This window comes from Osmerus mordax, chromosome 22, assembly GCF_038355195.1.
Source record: "Osmerus mordax isolate fOsmMor3 chromosome 22, fOsmMor3.pri, whole genome shotgun sequence".
Taxonomy (NCBI): Eukaryota; Metazoa; Chordata; class Actinopteri; order Osmeriformes; family Osmeridae; genus Osmerus; species Osmerus mordax.
The window spans coordinates 5,132,988-5,156,763 of record NC_090071.1 but is presented as its reverse complement, the minus strand read 5'-3'; the positions used below and the strand labels follow the sequence as shown (position 1 = coordinate 5,156,763).

At 42.6% G+C, this 23,776-nt stretch overlaps 2 protein-coding genes across 2 annotated transcripts; one reads left to right on the top strand and one right to left on the bottom strand.

Moving 5' to 3' along the window:
* Window positions 1-5,151: 5,151 nt before the first annotated feature.
* On the top strand, window positions 5,152-12,358 carry fam171b (family with sequence similarity 171 member B). The gene is made up of 8 exons (XM_067260510.1): window positions 5,152-5,411; window positions 7,031-7,264; window positions 8,006-8,098; window positions 8,344-8,502; window positions 8,749-8,919; window positions 9,226-9,342; window positions 9,434-9,557; window positions 9,699-12,358. Exons 1-8 carry the CDS (start codon window positions 5,207-5,209, stop codon window positions 11,038-11,040), a joined length of 2,445 nt encoding a protein of 814 aa, XP_067116611.1. The 5' UTR covers window positions 5,152-5,206; the 3' UTR covers window positions 11,041-12,358.
* Window positions 12,359-13,535: 1,177 nt separating this feature from the next.
* Window positions 13,536-16,668, bottom strand: zswim2 (zinc finger, SWIM-type containing 2). The gene is made up of 10 exons (XM_067260973.1): window positions 16,640-16,668; window positions 16,368-16,518; window positions 16,134-16,210; window positions 16,023-16,063; window positions 15,681-15,906; window positions 15,299-15,550; window positions 15,076-15,160; window positions 14,892-14,980; window positions 14,484-14,652; window positions 13,536-14,306 (listed from the first exon to the last, which is right to left on the bottom strand). Exons 2-10 carry the CDS (start codon window positions 16,515-16,517, stop codon window positions 13,536-13,538), a joined length of 1,860 nt encoding a protein of 619 aa, XP_067117074.1. The 5' UTR covers window position 16,518; window positions 16,640-16,668.
* Between the last annotated feature and the right edge of the window lie 7,108 nt (window positions 16,669-23,776).

Below are 23,776 nucleotides of genomic sequence, written 5' to 3'. Positions count from 1 at the left end.
CCACCCATGCCGCCCTCTCTCACATGCAGTGACTGCTTGTACATGATAGAACGGATTCCATAATGATGTTAAAGTAATGTGATTGAGAGCTGGGCACATCACTGTGGACCCCTGGGACTGTGGAAAACAGCAGATCTGGACCTGGCTCACGTTAGGAGAGGTTTGTAAGAGGGGAATGGTGTGGATATTTATGTGGTAAACAAAGGGATACTAATTCATTTGGTGTTTCCATTCAGGGTTTGGGACTTGATTCAATCAAACCTAATTATCCAGATCTCAACAGACTGAATCACAGCAACAATACTCTCAGGACAGAAATATGTGCGGGGGAAGGGGGGGATGATAAAATTATGTTGAGATGAATCTTGTAGCATACAAATGAGTATTCGATCAGCGCTACACAATAAAACATAGCTCTGTAATCTCGGGCTGAAAATAACATAATAGGAAAGCCTTCCTTTTTGTAATCTTTCCAATCTTCCTTTTAGACAGCAAGCGATCAATGAGAAAAATAGTGTTTTGTGAAATACAGACACCCCAGTGGAAGCAAGTAACGCTTAACAATAAATCAAAAAATATTCCAGTAGTCTTTTCTTTGGGTGTATTATTGGTCATGTGCATGGTGAAACACTCAAACAGTAATTTTTTACCTCAGACCCTTAAAAAGAGACACTGCCAAGATTCTGTTCATGAACTTCACGCAAAATATATATATATTGAACTCATGGGCGATCCTAGTTTGTTAAAATGCTAGTAAGTATTTAGTCAAATGGAACAGGCTTTGTATGAATATTTTATAAAGTGAAAACCTGAGGTAGCTAATGTCAGTCCACTATTCAAGGAACGTCATGCTTGTCCTTCCTGCTCTTACTTTTCCATTCCAGCATTTCAGATCCCATGGGGAAGATGGTAAATTAAGATCTGCCCCTTTTCACACACCTTTTTCTTTGAATCTTCTTTCAGAGTTCAGTCAGTGGTTTAAGAATCCATTTTGGGCCCCTAGAGCCCAAAAATATTTCTTGCCTCTCTGATTGTGTTCTCCCTCATAGGCCATGACCTTCACAAAGACAGAATAAAACATTAGCAACACATGACCCTGGAGACAACTGTCTGGCACTAAGTCTCCTGACTCATTTAAAGTCACTTTTATAAGGGGTGGTTGTGTGGATCTTTTTACTGATATGTTACAGAGTGTAAATGGAGTGTAAAATCTTTCCAGGGCAAACTGTTTTTATAAAAACTATAATTGACATTCATTTGTATCCATTTGTCAGACTTTAGAGAGACATTTATTAAACAGAGTAAATCATTTCTTTGTTCACTGGTAGCTCACTAATGAGATGCAGCTGTTTGTGTCAGTTCTGTCAGATGTCATGGTAACCCTACATCCTCAAAGCTGTCACTGGACCTCAAGCCCCTTCTGTGAGAACCCAGCGCCCTAATAAACACATGCTGATTGTGTGTGTGTGTTTATTCATGTCTGTGTGTGTGTGTGTGTGTGTGTGTTAGCGCAGTGCTGTGTTGTTTGTTCAAAGGACAGAGCGAGGGAAACAGAAGTGGGATTGGCTTGCAGGTGCATCTCGGATTTTGTTAATGGTCATTTTGGTTCTGCTTTGGCAATTCCTAATTTCCTGATGGACGTAACGAACCATTACATCGGTGTGGCGAAATGGGAATAATGATGTTTCCTATTTTTAAGAGACACTGTCCTTCATTTCACCATTTTAATGTAGGCCTACATGTATTGATTGTGGTTGTATGTTCTTTTTTTTGTCTTTTGTGCATCTTGACCTACTTTTTGACACAACAACAAACACATTTTCACTAGTCACCCAAGAATTTCACAAGTACAACATGTAACAATAAATGCAAGAGCAGGCTTTGTATAGTTCTAATTCCTATGTTGGTGTCAGCAGTGACCAGATGGAGGTCACTGTTAAGTATTCAATTATTTACTGTTAAGTGTAATAATTGTAACGCTCGTCATATCAATTCTTTTGACAACCTTGAACAACGCAAATTTATGGATGCCGATATGGCTGTCAAACTCATTGTGGTTTAGGTTTGGATTGGTTAAACATGTACAGTCTTTTACAGTCTGTGGTAAAAGGATTTGATCACAATTTTAATGAAAAGCTTTTTATGTTCTCTAATGGAAATATTGGCAAACAGAAACGTCTGACATAACTATTTCACAACATCAGAATGTGAACTCAGCAAAGTAATGTTTAAAATGTCAATTGTATTTTGTGATGAGGGTCTATCTGGAATGTGGGGTTGGATCTTACTGTTGGATTATGCATTACAGTCATGTTTGCACATACAGTGAACCATCTAGAATAAACCGTTCTTCGAACCGATCCTGAAGGCAATTTGACCAACGAAACAAAGGCTGAAGGTATGAGTATAGTCATTTTAAGCCAAAATGGGGGTCAACCTAGGACAAATTGCAACAGAAGCAAACCCAACTGATTTTATATCTTCAATATGTCCTGAGTAAGGAAAAAAAAGCCCAGAAGAATCCCTTTAGGGGAAAGTTTAGAAAAAGATCCAAATATATTCATATTCATTCTTTTTCTCATGTGAATAGGCAAAACATTTTAACCTTTAGATATCACCATGAAAATTACTGAGTTGATTACTTACATTAAGACAAACAAAAAATGTATTACAGGATTTTTGAAATTATTTGGTAACATGAGAAAACGGTGCATAACAATGTATGCGCTAATTTGCAAATACCACAACATTGGATATAGCCAGGTGAAAATGTATTGTAGAATCTTACAGTACATCTTACAGTAAAAGACTACAGGCAAACAAATGTCACCATAAGGGGCAGTCATTTATTCAAGGTCCACTCAACTGTCACTAAGCTGTCACTCAGGTAAGAAAGATTTCCTTTTGTTTCTCCTTCTTGGATTATTCAACCTACAGGCAGGATGAGAGGAGTCTGCCGTGATCTTCATTGCTTTTCTGAGGGATCTGGAGATGTGAAGGTCCTTGATGGAGGGAAGGGGGCAGCCGAGGATGCGCTCTGCTGCCCGTACGACTCTTTGGAGCCTGGCCTTAGAGCGGGCAGAGCCAGAGTCATACCAGACCGAGTGAGAGGATGTAAGCACACTCTCAATGATAACCCTGGACTATAGGCTGACCTGTAGTCCTCTCAGCTGCAGGAGGAAGAACAGGTGCTGCTGACCTTTCTTCACTAATTGAGTGATGTTATTGTCCCATTTTAGTGTGTTGGTGATGGTTGTGCCTAGGAACTTGAAATGCTCTACTACAGTGACAGATGAGTTGTTGATGACAAGTGGAGGATGTGTCGGAACCTGTTGTGGTATTCATGCAAATTAGCACATACCTAATTGGATTATGCACCATTTGCCCATGTTAACAAACAATTTCAAAAGAACTTGTAATACATTTTTTGTTTGTCTTGATGTAAGTAATCAACTTAATAATTTTCATTGTGATATCTAAAGGTTAACATTTTTACCCTATTCACGTGAGAAAAACATAGGCGTATGAATAGGCTATATTTGGGTCTTTTTCTAAACTTTCCCCTAATGGGATTCTTTTGTTTTTTTCTTTCCTTACTCAGGACATATTGAGGATACAAAATCAGTAGAGTTTGCTTCTGTTGCAATTTGTCCTACCTTTTTTCATAAAATGACTGAACTAGTAGTCTATATAACCTACTATACTAACCATTATAGTGTTGTGTATACAAAGACAATTAGTTGAAATAATTATTTCTCAAAGGAACAATGTGTGCTTTACGGTATAGAACTGTGCTGTCACAGAGTCACAAAGCTGTGTCCAAAATTAATTGTTCCTGAGCAGTGATCGGATTCTCAGCATGAGAAGAAACTGATGTTCTGCCCCAGACTGGACTGCGCAATGCCCACAGCGCCCCATTAAAACCATTGGTGGAGAAAGTCGTTTATCAGTGAGGTGCAGAGAGGCAGACAGCCTCCACTGAATTCAGAACAACCAGGGTGGTGGTGTGGGTGAGATGGCAGGAGGAAGGGGAAGTATATATTGTATATATATATTGCTTCTTTTGTTGGTGGGTCATGGTGATGCTGTACTTACAGTCATCTCATTGTAATTTTGTGTGTAATCATGGTCATATGGATAAAAAGTTATAACATGTAGTCAATACAGTTTGTGTTTGTGTGTCTGTCGTGAATGTCATTGTAAAAATGACTCAAAATGGAAAAATAATGCTTGAAAAGTAGAGCAGCAGTCCCTTTGACTATTCAAAAAAGAAATTCCCCATCACATGTTTGGGAAGAGGAGAGGGTTAACACATACAAGAACCAAACGGATTGTTTTAAAAGGGATGAACATGAAACACTATGGGCTGCACAATCCTATTATGGCCCCCTCACTATGCCCATCTTTCACTTCCTTGTATTGCTAATTAACATCATTTTAAGCAGGTGTGCTGGCCAATGTATATTTTTTGTTGTCGAAAATTACTTTTAGAAAATGTTTGATAAGCAATTTATCACCATCAACTGAAGTTGATAAACAGCTGGTGGTGGCTAATTTAGGTCTAAATACATATGTATTTAATTTAAATACATCTACACACATCTATCCAGAGACATTGCTCAAAACGGTGTGGACTGATATAGTCCCTCTGAACAATTTTCCAACATAGGTTTTTCTAAAGTTAAACTTGATTATGTATCATCTTTATTCTGAATTTATTTTATTATCTAGAATGAGAATATCTTAAACCAGGACTTCAAGTTATGTTTCAATAAAGTAATCATAGTCTGGGATTTGTTTTAATTCGTTTTCGTGAAACCCCCTGCAAGGATTATTTAGAAGTAACATGTTTCGTATAATAAAAAAAAATGAGATAGAAAATTATACAATATTGCCACTTGGTGGTCGGTGCCTCTGATACAAAGCATGTATTTACTGCAAGTTTTCGTTGTTTGTAGCCAGCGGCAGAGGGCAGTATCGAGCGCTATGATGTAACACCAAGAGCATGTCTGCCTCTTTAACACACGCCCCAAAAATCCAGCATCAGCACCAGCCCGTCACCAGCCAGTGATCGGTGCATAGGTTGGGTTAACCTACTGCTACCCAGCTATGAGGTCTACATGACAAAATAACCTGCTAGACCCCATTCTTCCCCTTTCACCTCGATTGGCGCAGTTATGTCTTTGGGTCGCGGCTCCCTTTCGCCATGCCTGCGGAACGCCTGTACCTGCTCCTGTCGGTGTTTTTGATTTCCTGCGGGGATGGTGTCGTGAAGGCGGCAGAGGGTGGTGCTCCACCCGCCACCGGCCTACCATCGTTGGATGGGGACAATGCCGTCGCCACTGTCACTGGCGCATCTGTCACTAGACAGGCGGCTCATCAAGTCCAGACGCCGACCGTCCCAACAGCAGGTAGTTCACTACAACGTTTAGTTGATATATTCTTTTCCCTTTGTTATGGTGAGACATTGTGGCCTATTCACGAAGCGGGAGGGCGGGTCGGCGAAAAAAGGGTGTTCCTGTTCATACGCTTATAAAAAGAAAATGTAAGCAATTTAATTGCGTTTTAGTGACACAAATGACTAAACCTGAATATAGGCAATTTCGCGAGATAAAATAAATAAAAGCAAGAGATCTTGGCCATAAATGTTTTGTACCTCATGTGGGGTCTACGGTGCTTGTCAGTCCACCTGCCCCCTCCTTTGTTTTTCATAGGTAATTGTCTTGCCCATGTGCACACAATAAACATCCGATAGACATCACGACGTGTGTTTACTGTGCTTGTAATGACATGCACTATTAACTGCCAAGGTTACCTATCATTCAGTGTATGTAGGTATGACTAGATAGATAGATTGAAACCTGATAGATTTATTCTTTATTACCTGTTTCCAAAGAAATGCGTCTGTACAGAGCCTCACATAAACATGTCTATTACTGTACATATACAATGTATACCTACTAACATAACTACATGAGACTTATATACATACCACCTTTCCCTATACTTGTTAATGGACTGTTTGGTTAAATGATGCTATGGCAGAGGGAACTAAACTACTGCCATAGTGTGTCCACTTCCTGGCCCGGGATCTGTATCTGCGACCTGATGGAAGCAGTGTGAAGAATGGGTTGAGGATGTGCCTGGGGTCAATGGCAATGGAAACGACTACTTTACTCCCAGCTGCAGGATTTAGCTGCCAATCGGATTATCTGTTACGAGTAAGGTGTTGGGGATAAGGGGATAATCCTGGGTCAGTACTGTAATGATGAGCATGTCAACTATAGTTAAATTGACATATGCACCATACAGTATACATTCATCACTACAAGATTCCTTTATTCCTCTGATTGTTTTGATATGAAACTCAATTCACTATGATTGATAGTAGTTGTGTCTTTGTTAGTTACTCTCATATCAGTATGTTGTAGGGGGAGAGTACTATGGACATGGAGGCCCTTGTGAGCATGTGTGCGAGAGAGAGAAAGAAAAGGAGACCTGTGCTCCATCCGAGGGTTGCAGAGTGAGAATGTCTAGCATAGCAAAACAACCCTCTCCCTCTGAAGCCACCACAGAGCCTTGATGTATTTTTCATTCTCCCGGTGATCCAGCTCTCCCCCGATCTCATCACTTTTTCATGGTTTAGAGAGAGAGGTTACTGAGGTAGCCGGCTGAGGGGGCCCAGCAGTGCGGAGTGAGGGGCTTAGCTGTGGTGCTGTTCTGACAGCACATCCATACACTCCATATGACCATCCATTAGCACCGTTAACTGTAATTAGAAAGGTGGTGCATTACATCCCGTTATGCTCTGTTTGATAACATTGGATGTTTAAATACAGTAGGTCCCCATACATTTAGTTCCCATACATTGTTTACAAGTTTATCATTTAAGCATAAAACGATGTCAACGCATTCAGTGAGAAAGAGAACGTAAATCAGAGTATTTATTCTCCCATATTCTAAATCGAAACTTTCTTCTCTTGTTCCGTATGACGGCCCTTACTTAACATGTTATTGTTTTTATCCCTAGAGCCCCCATTTGTCCTGAGGGTCCTGGTGAAGGACCAGGTGACCCGCCGGCCACTAGCCGGGGCTGTGGTGGACGTGTATGTGAACCACACCCGGAGCAGCTCTGCCCTGAGCGGGGGGAGAGGAGAGGTCCTCCTCCGGGTTCCCTACAGACCAGGCCTCAGCCTCACCCTGCTGGCCAGCATGGTGGGCTATGTCCCCACCCCCCTCCCCTGGAGGACCGCAAAAAGACCAAGTGAGTGTGATCTTTTACTGTGTAACAAACTCTTTAATATGACCTTTTTGGCTAATGAGTGTCATGGTTTGCTCTCTTGTTTTTAAGTGTAGACATAATATTTACACTCATAGTTTGTGTAAAGCATAATACAATATAGTGTATTTTACACTCTAGAACATTTATTTTAACGATTTCCACTTTCAAACAGCAGTATCTACTGTAAAACATGTAGCCAAGCAGTCTGGTACCGTCAACGTCAGTGAAATTCAACCCTATCTGGCTCTGTTATATCCTGTATCACTTAAGTGCAGCCATATTGAATCACACGTTGATGTAGCCGTGGACTCAGCATTATTGACGTTCTGTATGTGGAGGTTGGTGCTGGAGGGTGGGTAGCCTGTTTCCATTTTTGTCTTGGTGAGCTGAGCTAACCAGAGGGAGAAAGAAAAACAGAGAGGGGGCCACTGAGAGAACAGGGGGAAGGGAAAGGGGGAGGGGGTGACAGAAGGAGAAAGCGAGGGAGAGCGGTGGAGGGGGCGAGTGGCGTGCTTTGCTCTGCATCGTCAGAGGCACCTCCCTTTGTTATCTAACACACAGCAGCTCTTTAAAGACTTTGAAGCAGCATCGCCACCTGCTGGTAGCTTTAAACATTGAACCGTAAGTTTTTTGATGGACTGCTATCTGGCTAATACTGTTTGCTGTGTGCAGGTGGTTTGCACCTTAACAGCTTAAAAACTAGTCTTACTCTGTCTCTTGCAGTATTTTCCTCTGTGACGTTATTGCTGCTGCCTCAAAATCAGGGGAACATCTGGATGTTTGAGGACTCCGTGCTTCTCACTGGAAAGTTACCTGGTATGTGAACTCGTTGTCATTATCTTCTTTCTTGTGATCACTCTACTTTCAAAAAGCCACCGATTCATCACAAACGCTCGATGCTTCCAAATCAAGAAGAAAACATTCAAATAATGCATGTCTTTGCTAGATGCAAAATTTGGCTGGATTTACTCTACCTCCAAAGATCAGGATATGATCCTTACCTGTATTAGGCTACTTGTACTGTGCTTCCAAGAGTGATCGTGTATGTCTTGTTTTTACAGATATCTCCTCTCAGGCCAGTGTTCAGTTTCCCAAGAACCTCCTTATGTTTTCAAGCAACAGCAACATATCTTCATTGATCGCCTACCTGACTGTACCACAGCGCAGCCTAGCAAAGGACTGTGTCAACTGCACTGTCGGCACTATCAGCAAGAAGTCAGGTGAGCACAAATCCAACCAAAAGTAATGAAATATAGTGTGTTTTATTCCAATTAAAAGTTCACCAACCGCTTTTCATGTGGATGGTTGTAATCTGAAGAACGCAGTGTAACAAAAGCCTTACATTATGTTATGATTACCTGCATGAAGTGCTAACAGAAATATGCACATTCATCTTGTCCGCGAAGCAGTGTGGCATTTTTACAGTAAGTGACATTATTTGAACCACGCATGGGTCATGTGTGCAGGGTACAGAAGTGTTGAGCTGAAGGCCGTGGCGGCCGTCAGTGCCAGCCTGTACTCTGCTGGTGAGGAGCTCCAGGTGCGGGGGCCCATCCAGATCACCCTCCCCCTGGAAGAGCCCACCTCCCTCAGGCCCTCAGACACCGTGCCTGCCTGGGCCTTTAATACCAAGACAGGTTGGTGACATTTCCTTTGGCAAGAACTTGACTTATCTACTTGGCTGCAGAACAGTAGGTCACTAATGTACTGGGTACTTAATGCGTACTGTAAGTGCACTATGAATAAGAATTACACAGATAAGAATAATATTTCTGCTGATCCAGACAAACCCTATCAGAAAGTCTAGGTTAGAATAAGAAAGTGAACTTTTATTGTGTAGCACTTTCAAGACAAAGTTACTAAGTGCTTACATGAATCAAGTAACAGTAAGACGTTGAATAAAACTAAAGTTTTTTTCTTACATTCCACATTTTCTTCTTAAGGTGGTTGGGAGAATCAGGGTCTTGGAATAGTAAAAATGGTAAACAATCACCTGGTCTGGACCTACATGGCCTCTCATCTTGGGTACTGGATTGCTGCATCCATTCCCTCCTCCAGTGGTATGTTACAGATTAATGGAAATTAACCACAATAGAGTACTTTAACTGCATTGGTTTTAATAGTTGATGGTGCTAATTTCTGCCTGTACAGATTACATGGGACATGCAAGCTCCATGGAATTCCTGTCATACCACAGTTACTTGCTTGTGGGAATATTGGGTGGGACTTTGGCGATCGTCATTGGGGGTCTGTGTGTGCTGCTTTGCCATTGTGGGTAAGAGATCAGTTCTGCAGTATGTCCAAATTGTAACCTTCACACTTTGCATGTCTAAAACAATCCAGATACAACAGATACCCCCCCACCACCAACCAGTTTAAATACTCTCATTCCCAATGTTTCTTTTCTTGTTTTCAGAGGTTCACGTCGTCAACCAAGGAGAAGGAGTGTGCGCTTCTCCAAACTGTCGGTTATGAAGAAGGACCAGACGACCTCCACCCACCTGGAGGAGGGGGGCCACGGCCTGTCTTTCCACCCCGGCGAGAGAGCCCACGGCCTGGCCTCACGCAGCGTCCAGTGTGACCCCTCATCCACTCCTAGGCACAAAGCCAACTACAACATCTACGTAGAAGACCCAGGGGTTCGCTCTGCGGGCCCTCTGTACGAGAACGTCGGTTCAGAACGGACCAAGGGGCCCCAGTCCTCGTCTCATTACATCAACAGCGACGAGGTGGCTCGCCTGAGGGAGAGGTCCGACCAGAACTGGGCCGGGATGGGGGCAGGCCAGGACATGTTCTTCCAAGACAAGCTGGTCCACATCTACAACCAGCCCGTGGCCATCATCCAGGCCCCTGAGCTTTTTAGCTCGCTGGAGCAGCAAGGGTCAGGCTGCAAGTCAGCTACCTTCCCCCGCAATGGAGGCGACTATGACCCTCATTTGGAGGCCAGCAGTAATGACAACTACACCCAGACCCTCCCTAAGATCCCCCACCACTCCCAGACGGGTCTTGACCCCAAGCAGGGTGGCCAGGACCAGCCCCAGGCACTGGAGGCTCCACCCCAAGGACAGGGGGGCTCCAACCCTGGAGTGTGGGGCCGATATAGCAGCCTCCTCGAATCCTCCGTGTCTGTCCCGGGGACCCTCAACGAGGCCGCTGGCATGGGGCCCTTTGGAGGTGGTCATGGGGTCCCCAGTGAGCTACAAGGGATCTCAGAGCGCACCTTGCTGGAGCTGACACGGGGCAAGTCCTCCTCTCCTCACCCCAGGGCCTGGTTTGTGTCTCTGGATGGGAAGCCCGCAGCCTCGGTTCGCCACTCCATCATCGAGCTCCAGGGCCGCCACCGGCCGACCAGCAGCAACGACACAAGCCTGGATTCCGGGGTGGACATGAACGAGCCGCTGCAGAGCATCCGCGAGGTGGAGCGGGAGAGGCCCTCAGGGAGGGCGTCCTCCTTCCCTTACCACAGCAGGGGGCGCTACGGCGAGGACCAGGATCTGAGCAGCAGTGAGAGCGGGACCACCGCCACCTGCACCCCCGAAGACCCCTATCTCCGGAACATTCTGGACGGGAGCAGCGGCGCCATCCCCAACATTCCAGAGGAGCGCGATGGCATGGATACCTCCAGCGCTCAGGAGGACAGCGAGTCCAGGGCCACGCCGCCTCCACGCCGGCTGAGGAAGGTGAGGGATAAAGGGAGGGCCGACAAGAGGAGTGCCAGGCATGTCAGAGAGGAGAGGCAGTTGACGAAGCGAAGTTAAAGCTCTGGACACCAACTGACAAATACGTCCATCCAATCAACAAAATCGAGCCTTACTTCAGTCCCAACTGCATGGTCATTTCTAAATTCAAATTGTCCTCCATGGAAAAGTCTTTAACCCTAAAACTTGCATACGTATTGGCATAGTGGTCAGTGCATTGCTGCGCGACAAAAAGTCACTCACGAAGTAAGCTACAGAGGCAGGATGTTTGACAATTTGGTTGACATGCCGGGCGCCAGTTGCGGACTCACCCTAAACTTGGAATAATCACCAGCGGGACGTTCTACAGTGTCTACGCATGTCTCTTTGCCCCCTAATTCTTGAAAACAGCACCAGAGGGTGCCTTCCTTCAGCCTGTTGTTATTTTGGATGTGTGCCGATAGTTTGCGATCAAATTAAAGGATACAGATTTTGAGCAGTGTAGAATCGACTGGAAATTGTATCTATAGAACAGATGAGCAGGCTGTATAAAGACAGTCCTTGTACAGTACACTTACTTGCACCATAATTGCCTGCTTTTGAAACAAAATCTATATTTACGCAACTTCACATCCACAATGCTTACTTCTGGGTTACTCTCAGCTGACCTTCAAACCAACAATTTTCTTTAAATTTAAAGAGTCCAGGTTGCATTTGCGATATATTCAAGGTCTTATATTGGACCAAACATACAAGAGCACTGGAAAGCAGACACGTATGTACATTATATTGCGATACTCAACTGCCCCTTGTGAGGTCTTCATTGTTTTGGGGCTTGACCCCTTTATTTGAGAATGCATGAAAGGAAATATTACACTGTGTGCGACAAGAAAGAAGTTACTTAGATTTTACATAAAGCGTCTTAAACCATGTAAATGCTGCCGTGATCTGAGGTCGATGTAAACAGTCATATCTTACATTAATATATTTGTCAAACACTGTAGTAACTGTAGTTGTTCAAAGGTTTGCTAGTCATAAATCTCACACTGATCTCTTTCATATGGCTTGATGAGGTTTTCCTTGATGAGTTCAGCCAAGCACAGAACACTTTTATCTGTTTGTGACATTGTATTTGACCACAGTTGGGGAGTAGACATACAGTACAGACTGTCTAATATGCGTTTAGTAGTTGAAATCACAATGAAAACTTACAGAACAAGAAATGGGTGGTGGGTGTAGGTGAGGGATGGAGCATTTGTCTGCAGATGTTGAGGTTGCAGGTTGAAATTCTCCTCTGTATGTCGCTTTCGATAAAAGTGTCTGAAATTAATACATTGTTATTGTTAAATTAGTATAATAGGACACAGTCAAAGTGTTCAGTTTTCACAGCACTCAATTGGCAATACATTTACATTTAGTCATTTAGCAGACGCTCTTATCCAGAGCGACTTACAGTAAGTACAGGGATATTCCCCCGAGGCAAGTAGGGTGAAGTGCCTTGCCCAAGGACACAACGTCATTTGGCACGGCCAGGAATTGAACTGGCAACCTTCAGATTACAAGCCCGATTGCCTAACCGCTCAGCCACCTGACTCCCAATAGAGGTTATTAATTCAATGACCTCTTACTGTGAAGAAATTTGATGCAGCACAAACTGATGCTAATTTCCTGGAAACGACTTATCCAGCAATATTAGAGTGTGTGCTGAATTTGAAACATCATCGGCATTGTGGCCATATTTAGTCTTCCTTCATGGTAGTGTAGTGTACATCATTTCCCTCAGTGCTTATGGGCTCAATATGGTAGTTAGCTACATTAATAGCTGTTTGTGTATAAGCATTGTGTGTGATGGTCTTTTTATGTTTATAATGTGCATACAGTATGTGTACACCATCTCCATTTCCCTAGCTTTTAGCAAAGAAGTTATGAGAGAAAATGCATCCCAGTGATTAGAGTGAGAAGGTTTCAAGACACAATATAACAAATTCAAGCTTTAGATACCATTATCGATAGAGCGCAAAAAAGTTGAATTGTAGCAACTTGTACCTTAATTCTAAATGTAGCATCGCAAGTTGTGCACCAGATCAGTAATGATGCATACTGTAAAAAGGGGATTGAAAGAATTAACTTTGTATTTTTAATTTTGCCATTGAAAATTTGAAAAGTGGCATTTGCTGAATGTATATCCCTGTATTTATTTCAATGTGCTGTATTGTATTTCTACTGTATCTTCATTTATAGGCTTAAAGCTTACAAAATGGGCAACTTGTGTTGGTTTACTTCTGTATATGAAAGTAGTGGTATTAGTCTGCCTTTTTGTGCACTTACCAAGTTTACTTAATAAACTCACTTGATACCAAATAATGAGTGACACATTTTTCTTTAAAATATTGGCGGTTTTACATATAATGTTAACAGTAAATCATTAGTAAAAAAGAATATTGGTAGAAGACAGGAAGTTAGATCACAGCAAACAGGAAGTTTGCTTCCTCTTAACTGTCACATACAGTACAATCCTCTTATTACTTTGTTGAGTGATTAATCATTTTAATCCTACTCTTACAGACCACCAAGTCTCATTCTGATTTCCCCTGGTGTTGAGTGCTTATAAGCACCCCAGCCATTCTCAGCCCAGAAGTCAGACTGTCCCCAGGGTCGAGTCTGGGTCTGGCTCTCAGCTTCTTCACTGTCCTGTTTCTCCACAGGACGCTGGCAGCGTTATGAAGAGGGGCATCAGTCATTTCTGCTTCAGTCATTCTTAAACCTACAAACAAGCCCTGCAGGCTTCCTCCTCTCCCTCCATTGGCTGCCAACCTGTCTGATGAGACTGTGCTACGTTGCCCTGTTCTCATTTTATACAGGCCTGACTTAGTTCCTGGTCTTACCCCTAATAAATCTTTCCTAAGCTGGTCAGAAGTGCAGCCGAGTTGGTCAGACGAGTAGCTTCTCCTACTTATAAGAGATTTCGAAAGAACTCTTTTCTCTTCTGTGTCCCTCTGGTGATCAATCATCTCTTTGCTCGTCGTGTTGATGCGAAGGCCCTGTAAGCCGTGGATCACTGGGTCTGGTAAGATAGGGAAGAGGGCACCAGCGAGTTCATCAGAAGTAGCTACACCCAGGGAGGGAAGACGTCCGGAGACTGCCTTGTGAAGGAGGGACACTCCAGGGACGAACAGCTGCTCCTGCTTGTCGGAGAGCTTGGTCTGGGTGTGTGTAAGGGCAGAGTGCAGCTTTCCTGTGCTCTTTCCACTTTTGCAGCACCACAGCAGCGGGTTGAAGATCACAAAGCCGTCCAGGGGGCAGAAGTTGGACCTCCGTAGAAATACGTCCACGCAATCTCTATGAAACTAAATAGGAGATTTTTTTTTTACAAATACCTTGAGACAGGGAGGACTACAATTCAATGAAGGAGTTGCTATTTCTTCCTTCTGACATGAAAAGGGATACACTGAAAACATATTCTTGTCTACAGGTAAACTGAATAAATTCAGATTAAATTCATATATATATATATTTATGTGAACCTTGTGGTGGCAAGGCAGAGTTCTGACATTCTGACCAAGGTTAAAGTTCCTGAGACACATTCTGCACTGCTGACCCGGGTCCAATAGTCGGCTGCCTCTCCTCACACGAACCACAGGAAGGCTCTTCACCACATGTTCTGGCACTGGGTCACTCTCTATTGGAACCGAGCTGAGATGTGGATGGAAAAAAAAATGGGTTTCAATCTCAAAATGAAACATGGCTCAATGATTACAAATGAATTATTCCTCATATAATTAATATCTAATATTTCTAAAATATTTTTGCTAAATGTAAGAGTGACTGCAATTTATACTTTTCAACTATAGAGTATCACTATAGTTCTTTATAGCTTCATCAAATGTGTGGATTTTGGACTGAAAGTATTCCATGGATGAGGGAATGCTTGCCTGGCATTCTCTGACAGCTCGGTTGTCTCCAGGGATTTGAATGTGTAAAAGACCAGCTGTTTCACTGGTCTCCACTTCTGGGTCCGTTTCTAAAGGAGATTAAATCACCATATTATTTGCTGAGACTGTCTGTCAAAACCAATACACATGAGACATTTCACAATGTTTCACGAAAGGTTCCTACCATTCGCATTGCAAATATATGCTGTGGATGACAATTCCTCTTCATGCACTCCTCACAGAGATGGTAATAACTGCAGACAGTGCATCTGAACAGAATTGTTTATACTGAGATGAGGTGCATATAGGGGAGACATATAGTAGGTACAATGTCAAGGTCAAATATTATTATCGTACTACATTAGGCCAGAGTATTATTTTGACACCAGAAAGAAAAGTTAACTTACTTGAAGCACTTCCTTGTAATAGGACAAACTCTGCAATTGTTGCAGAGGACGCCCAGGTGTTTGTCTGGCTTCTCCCTCTCTGCAGCCGTGTGGAGCTTGGCAGAGTTCTTCACCTGTTCCTGCAGGAGCTTCAAAGGCCCAAAGTCCTCTCTGCATAGGGGGCACTTCACCATGGCTTCCACATCCAACGGGGGCTGATGGTCAGCCCACACTTTCATACACGAGATGTGAACATTGTTGCCACAACCAAACCTGAAAATGGGTACGGGTAAATTACAGGAAATAGTCGCAAGGTGCTATGGCTTGAAGGCAGTTTTCCGTTGAATCAAAACTTTCTTAAATAATTCATTCAGAATTAGCTGGTAAGCCTTGTCAAACCAACCTGCAATAACACACAGGTAGACGCTTTTCCAGTAGCTCCTCCTGACAGATGGGGCACACATCCTGGGCTTGGATCCCCTTCTGGTGTATGCTCCCATCTTCCTGGTCCGGATCTGGCTTCTCTTCAGCTGAGGCCAACGAGTTTGGTTGCTGTGGGGTTCTGCTCTTGTGTAAACCATGCAGCACCTCCACAATCTGCCTCTCCACAAGGCCCTGCTGAAAACAGTCTGGAAGTGGATGAAACACAAAAACAACAGCACATAAAAATCTAATTTATCTTTTACATAGATTTTGTGTTAAGATTCAGAAAACAGCAGACCTATAAGCATTTTAAAGAACTTACATTCGTGTTCTCTTGGCAGTCTGAATTTCCTCATTAAAACCCTGTAATTAAAGTGTAATTAGTTAAGAAATTCTTAGTCACATTAACAATAGTTATAGGTTTTCTGTTTACCAGCAAATGTGTTTGCAGGGGTCCCTGTCTTTGAGAAAAGTTGAACAGGTACAAGTATGTGGATCTCCTAAGCAAACCTGAAAGATCATTGAATAATGATAACACAACTGCAATATAATAAAATATCAATATCAGCAATTGAATAGGTAAAAAAAGAAGAAAAAGCAAGCCTAGGCTACTTTGGCAAAATGATGTAATTTAGAGTAACTTGCGCGGATACACATAGTGCCTTACTTTATAGTTTTTGGACTTCCCCTCCTCTTTGAGCAAGAATCCAATTGGACCATATTCCTTCAGTATGAATATAGTTGTGTTCAGGGCTTGGTCCTGGTGCCAACTAACTGCATCGCTGACAGTGTTCTTCCAGGTTGTTTTTCTAAACATACTGGCACATTTAACGAACAGTACTATAAGTTGAAACTTCAAGTCTGCCAGTCACTTGTAGTAGCAATGGTCAAAAAGTGGACCTCGACTAGTATAGTATTGTGTACAGTAGCTAACCTTACCTGTTAAAGCTACGATGACGATGATCTAGTTACTTTTTGTTATCAACATTCGTTACTACTTTCAGAAAGGAGATATATTCTATCAAAAGCCTTGTGCTGAACAACCACCCCATTTCTATAATGTCGTTTCATCCATCTTGTTAGCTAGCTGACAGATCTGAGTTTACTTTGGTATATTATTAACACCTGTTTGCCAAGTATTGTTGTCATGGAAATAATGGGACCACCTCTTTCGCTTCATTAATTTGTTCTACCACTAGAGTGTGCTGTTCGTTCAGCTGCTGTATGCGACCTTAGAAATGTAGAATGGAAATATCCAACATGGTAATGTCCTAACTTGGTAGGCCACTTTGTCACTCTTTGTCTGAATCAGTATAGCTAGAGATGACAATTTGAGATAGTAGGCTACTGTAGTCTGTCACTTTGAAAACAACATATATATTTACTTTTGTATCACATTCAGATTTTAAAACGGTGTGAAGTAGATTTTCTTGTATTGAAACCTATGTTGGTTGTTTGATCGATCTCTTCTGTTGAATGCCTGCCGTGGCTGGACTGACAGGGCCTCTCCTAGACGAAGTTCTGTAGCCCTCAAGTTTCCTTCACCGGCTATCGCAGTTTGAGTGGGATACTGTATCACCGTATTGGATTAGAATCATATGTGTTGGCAGACTCCCTGTTCTCTGCCTTGTTTCATATTAGACGCATGCTGGGAGGTTGTAAACAGAGAACAAAGAAGAAACTCGTTGTTGACATTTAATATAGGCTATTTCATGCTTTAGGTTCACTCTGCAGTTTTAGTAATATATATGAGTCTTTGAGTTTATTGAGTTGCCTCCTCTGTGTGTGTATATTAGAGAGAGAGGAAAGCGAGAGAGAAAAAGAGAAAGTGAGGGGTGTGGAGCGAGAGAGAGATAGAGAGAAAGAGAGAGAGAGAGAGGGCATCCTTACAGGAAGGTGAGGAGCTAAAGGTCAGCAAGCACATGTTGAAGGGTCACCCTCTTGTCTCTTGCTGCGATACCAAACGTGACACCCTGGTTGCTTCATGCAGCGTAGGCTATGACCCCCATCTGGGGAGATTCAGTCATTTTTAGATGACAGGTTTACCTTTCCACATTGGGGAGTGGGGGTTGACTGTGAAATTATAAAGCAAAATACAAATAATCTGATTATCAGATACAATTATTTATTGTAAGCATTTGGCCTAGGACTATTATTATAGTTTATGGTATTGTGCATAATTAACAATACAAGTTTGTCTAAACATAACAAAACTCCCCTCCTCTACTGACAAAATGGAGAACTAGGTTACAGTACTTGTTGCCTTATATGTTATGGATGTTAAAACAATAAAATAGTTTGTAAAGTCATTGCTGAGAAAAACTAATGGATGAACCAATGTCTTAGTGTCCTCAAAGGTTCCTACAGTCAGTAAAAACTGTATCATGACTGTGTTCACCGAGAGCTAAAGCTATATTTTTGGTGCATGGTTACTTGAGACCCCTGAAGGATTTCAATTGGGTGGTTACGTTTTTTTAGAGAGTAATGCATAATTCAGATGGCTGAGCGGTTAGGGCAACCTTTTATTAAACAGAAGGTTGCCAGTTCGATTCCTGGCCGTGCAAAATGACGCTGTGTCCTTGGGCAAAGCACTTCACCCTACTTGCCTCGGGGGAATGTCCCTGTACTTACTGTAAGTCGCTCTGGATAAGAGCATCTGCTAAATGACTAAATGTAAATTATATTTAGGTCATCATTGTACACTATTTGTCACTATTTTTGTATTTATAAACTGTGTAAACTGTACATTCAGGTAATAAAAAAAAAACCTATATAAATCAAATATAATTTAAAAAGGTTTGTTCGATAGAAGCCAATGGATAATAAACATAAGAGGGCTTGTCGCACACAGACAATAATGTTTATTTTCTAATTACAATAGCAGTGCTACGCCCTTTTCTGTGCCCTGGAGAGTGGGGTCACTGAAAGGTCAATATCTAACTGGGATCATTGACTGCCTTGAAAGCTGACCCTACTCCCTAAACAAACAGAGGCAGACAGGCAAAACGTCATGCTAAAGTGAATGCAAGACAAGTTTGGTCATCTCTTTTGATTTTGGTTATTTGAGCTTCTGTGCACAGGATTAGGGTCAAGTTAGGGCTAGCCCTGTATGTGTTTGGAAAACGTACGTGCGTTTGTATGTGAATGTGTCTAGCTGTGTGTACTTACAGGTACAGTACATGGATGCATGTCTGCATTTAATAAGTTCTGTGGGATTTCAGTAAGTGCAACAGTGGACATCTGTGGTGCTGCCTCCGCCAGAGAGCTGTCTAGGGAGCCTGGACCAGCTCCAAATAAGGGATGAATGATTAAGAGTTCGTTAGGCCATGTAAATCCAGCAGCCAGCCTCATTACAGTCTCATCCTCAGTCAATGGAAGTCAAATGAGGGTCAGGACACACGGCTGTGGGTTGGTTGGGAATGTTTCTGGGTGTCACTTTATGAATATTGTTGCAAAGCAACTGGCTGTCGCTCAAGCATGTAAACTTTCACTTGTTGGTTTGTATTTAGTGCCCTAGCAAGAGTCGGGACACCCAAAAAACACTCAGAGACACACCCAGCCTATCAACAAGCTGGCGGTGGACATTATTTGATCTCTACTACTGAGATAAACCATGTGGGAGTTGGATACATTTCAAATACATCAATACCTAGGTTTGCCTGAGTACATTTTCAACATTTTGATATTCATATAGACATGAACCCCTGTTTACCCGAAAATAAAGACAACAGTTGTGTGAACTGTCATACAGAAATTAGTGCAGTAGAAACCGATGGACATTTGGGGACGCTGCACTCATGCCGTGGCTCCCTGACTGCTCCGCCGGAGCGGAAGCCATCGAGGCCATCCTCCCGGACCCTCTGGGGCAATAATTTGAGTTTTACACTTCTGCTCAGCCGCTGTTCCTATTCACCTTGGAGGGAAGTGGCCATTTCACATTTCCTGGGGAAATGCATGAGCCTTTTCTGCTAAATCTGTTCATCTTCAGGGAGCTGTGTGTGGACAGTATACCTGTGTATGTATGTGTGTGCATGTGTGTGTGCATGTGTGTGCGCATATGCATGTTCGTCTACACACGGACTTTTGTGGGTTTGTGCTTGCCTGACCTCAGATGTAACTGTAGAGTACGTGACCCATGACAGTGACGTTTGTATCCTGGTCCTGGGTCTCCTTCATCACACCGCTGGATTTGGTGAGGAGCCTCACTAAGTTTTCCCAGCTACTCCTTTTCCTTCCTGTCCATCTCCAAACACCCAAAGGACACTTGGAAGTATCTTCCCTTTACCACTCCCTTGTCTTTTCAGCTAACAGTTTCTCAGGCTTGGGGATTTAAATGTTTCCATAATGATGGGAGGGCCTGACTGTATTATTGGGGTTTGGTGTGGAAATGCGGCTCGTACAGAAATATTGTTTTCCATGAAAGGGTTTTACTGAAACAAACACCCTACAGTGTCTTTGTCACCAACATAGGTAATCTGCTAAAATGCCATGCTTTATGAACCCCCCCACCACCCCCCCCACCTCACACACCGGCCCACCTCCTCCCGGTATCCATCCCCCTCTGCCACACCCCCATCGGCTGAGCTGAGGTCACGGCTGACTGACAGGAAACGGGGGGTGCTTTAACATCCCACCTTTTCCCAGATCCTGGGCGGAGTCTGGACTGGACCGCATGGACCAGAACAATGGCAGGAAACGAGCAAAGAGGAGCGAGCGAGTTCCTGAAGGTTGGATATTAGTGGAGTCGCCTTTATGAGTGGACACTTCCAGCCCTCCACAAATACGAGAACAACTGTACTCATCAAGCTTGGGATTGTTTAGTAAAATATAATTATATATGACCAAATATGTTTGGTAATGATGTTGGTCAATACAATGTATTAGGTACACTTTGCTCTCTATGGACTGGAACAAGAATTCATTTAATTTTGGTAGGATTTTATTACAGTGTGATTGAAAAGAAATTGAAACCGTGCCCAGCAACCAGGTCAATTAAAACATATTCCTTTATTGGCTCATAGAGTAGCACAAGTCTGGGAAATACAATGAACAATAGGCAGTTTATACAGACGCTGCATTCCTAGTGTGCAACATTACTGTTGATGATCCCCACACGCACGTAAGCAGAAAATCCTCTGTGACGAGAAATTCGACCACAAAAATGTCCAGTGAAATAGCTTTATGTTGCCGTCATGTCCTGTTAGACAACTATGCATCTAACAGGGAATAACAAACAATATACTGTTTTTTGTGTTATCATGTCACCCATCAAATACGTTTTAAGTAAAGTTAGTTTGATGGGGCTTCATGTACACACAAACACAACTGCACAATGTACAGTATTTTTCTTTCCTCATGTATTTTAACATGAAAATAAATCAATAACTTATAAAAAGAAAGTTCAACACTACAAAATACTATACTTAACCCTAAAACTATACTGGTGAACTCTATTATATATTTATGAAGGTATTATCTGCCACAATCTAATGACAATAAATCATGTGTCTACAAGTATGTAGCTTTTCCAATAATCTTGCATCCAAAGCAGCTTCCACAGGCTGCCAAGGAATCAAATGTTGACATCACTCTGCAATGGGAGTGTCCAGAAAATTTACGACCCCGTGTCGGCAAGGCAGCGCGACCTCACTGGTCGACAAGCAGCAGACTTCCTGTGGTCCCACCCACCCATACCGGGTCACATCCATACGGCTGGCTACAGTGTTGGCCCTAACCCCTCCACGCCCCCCACACCCAGAGACACCCCGAGCCAAGAACTCATTCCATTGTTCTCCAGAGTACAGACATCCCATTCTTGGCTTGGCCACATGATGTTCTAATATTCTACGTTCTTCTTGATTGGGCAGATGTGCATGATTTGAGGTGGTGTTGGTGCATGCATGGGAGTTTACTATAATGTTGTCTTGTTAGTTTGGCTGTAAATGGTGATGAGCAAGTATTGTCTGGGAGGGGACCCCGCTTAGTCATAATACTGCAGTCTGTACACAACAACAAACACAGGAGAAGTCTAGAAATACATTTTGAAGTGTAGCCTCTCTATAAGGGCTGCCCTAACACTGCCCTCATGTTACCAAGACTTGGAAAAAATGACCCACCCCCAAATTTCCAGAAGATAGTTCTGGAATGTTTTTGAGTTTTCCACAGAGAGGAGACCCTTTCAGGGCTATCTGACCCCTGGCTCCTCTCTTGTCTAGAGACTGATACAAACTGGAAATATGAGAGTCTGGCAAGTCATGATGGAGTGACCTTTGCTATTGCAAAACACTTCAGGCATGAATGGGCAATTGGTGTTGTTGTTGTTATTATGGCTTACTGACTGAGAAGGTCTGTATCGGATAACATTTACTTCAACTTTATTTATGTAAATGTACATAATACACAAGAGAGCATATGTACACCTCTCCCTTGTTGACAGATTGTTGTAGCTTTATAATACACAAGGTAGCAAGATTAGAATAAGAAAGTAAAGTTTCCCATGCTGAGTCCCTTGTTCATGTTGTCACTATACACTGTCCCTGTCTGCTTCCACATTTCCTTCCAGTATTTAACTGATAGCCCTTCATCCTGATCCAGTCTCGACAGAAAGTAGAACATATTACTGGTTGAGAAAAAAATCAATGCCCATCACCTTTCTAATACTGTAAGATATTGCTGCCATTGTCATTATAAGGAAGTGAGTATGGGTAACATGGTTAACACTGTCACATGTAACTCTGTCACCTATGACAAATAGGTTGCTGGTGGATGTTTAACAGTGAATCATTACATTAACTAAAAATGGCTTGCAAAGAGAGCTTGTAACTGTCGTGGAAAATCCCATCACAAACTTATTGATACTGCTGTGTGGAGTGCTCTCCAATCCACAGACTCAAAGTTGTACATAATGACAGTTCAAGCTGTACAGAATGGCAGTGTAATGGGCCACTGTACCAAAGCTGTTGAGTGATTGCCTGAGCCTACAAATGACTACATCTAAATCAATAGACAGATGACATTGCCTTGGTAAACTAAGCTGTGCTGGAATGGCCAGGTTGTGGGGTCACTGTGGTTAGTGGAGAGTTGACCCAAGGCCAGAGTACACCCGGTGTGAGAGGTAAAACTGTGGAGTTCTTGGTGGTCATGAGATTAAGTGGAACTGTTTGTGACTGTGTACACAAAAGCAAACGGATCAAAAGTTCAGTGGCCACATATTCTTAGAAACAGGAAGCTTCTCTGTGTTGTGTGCACGGCTCACATTTCCATCAGGGACTAAAACAAAACCAGAGCGGAAAGCGGTTGATTTGATGTTGTTGTTTGTGTTGTTTTGCTTTACATGCCAAAGAGACAAGCCCTGTGAGAAGGTCAAACTCATTCTGCATTCAGAATATTGTATGTGGTTTTAGCCTTTCAAAGTTGACTAGAATGTTCTCACTGAACTTGAAGTTGACAGAGAAAAAGGGCAAGCAAGTGTCAACAATCTGTCACAAAGAGGAAGTGTGTCCTCTGATCACGTGACAAACAAATCAACAACACGATACTGGTTCCAAACCCCAAATGTAAAAGAATGTCAAATAATGTCAAGATTCTGAGATGACAAGGCCATGGGAAATAGTGTCTTTAATCATATTATCATATTTACAATATGGAAAAGAAGCATCTAGTAACACAGCTTTTGGTACTGTTCCCTTACAGGGAGAAAGGCCATACTGTATGTTTAAACAGAAAGCAAAACAGATACCAGGAAGTTATCCCTCAGGGCACATAATTAGTAAGAACTTCTCAAACTCCACTTTTGTGATTTGAACAAACACAGCTGAATATTTATTGGATTTTCAAAAGCCTTGATGAAATCATTATGTTGCACTACGGCTTGTACGTGTTTTCCCGTCATGTGTTGTTTTGAAGATAATTAAGGTTGTATTTGGTGGAAACAATTCAAAACTTCGCCTTTGAATCAGCACGCTTGTAACACTTGAATTGTTGGACAGAGAGGCTGCAGAAGAGATGAATTAGATGGGAACACATCTGGGTCCAATATATGCTATACTGTTACCGGTAATAACATCTATAGCTATG

Bases quoted from the DNA above. Each gene is read 5' to 3' on its own strand.
- fam171b (XM_067260510.1), top strand. From the start codon at position 5,207: ATGCCTGCGGAACGCCTGTACCTGCTCCTGTCGGTGTTTTTGATTTCC. The intron at 7,265-8,005 runs GTGAGTGTGATC...TGTCTCTTGCAG, and splicing joins GAGGACCGCAAAAAGACCAA to TATTTTCCTCTGTGACGTTA. The intron at 8,920-9,225 runs GTTGGTGACATT...TTTCTTCTTAAG, and splicing joins GGCCTTTAATACCAAGACAG to GTGGTTGGGAGAATCAGGGT.
- zswim2 (XM_067260973.1), bottom strand. From the start codon at position 16,517: ATGTTTAGAAAAACAACCTGGAAGAACACTGTCAGCGATGCAGTTAGT. The intron at 15,907-16,022 runs GTAAGTTCTTTA...ATCCACTTCCAG, and splicing joins ACTGCCAAGAGAACACGAAT to ACTGTTTTCAGCAGGGCCTT. The intron at 14,981-15,075 runs GTAGGAACCTTT...AATCTCCTTTAG, and splicing joins ATATATTTGCAATGCGAATG to AAACGGACCCAGAAGTGGAG.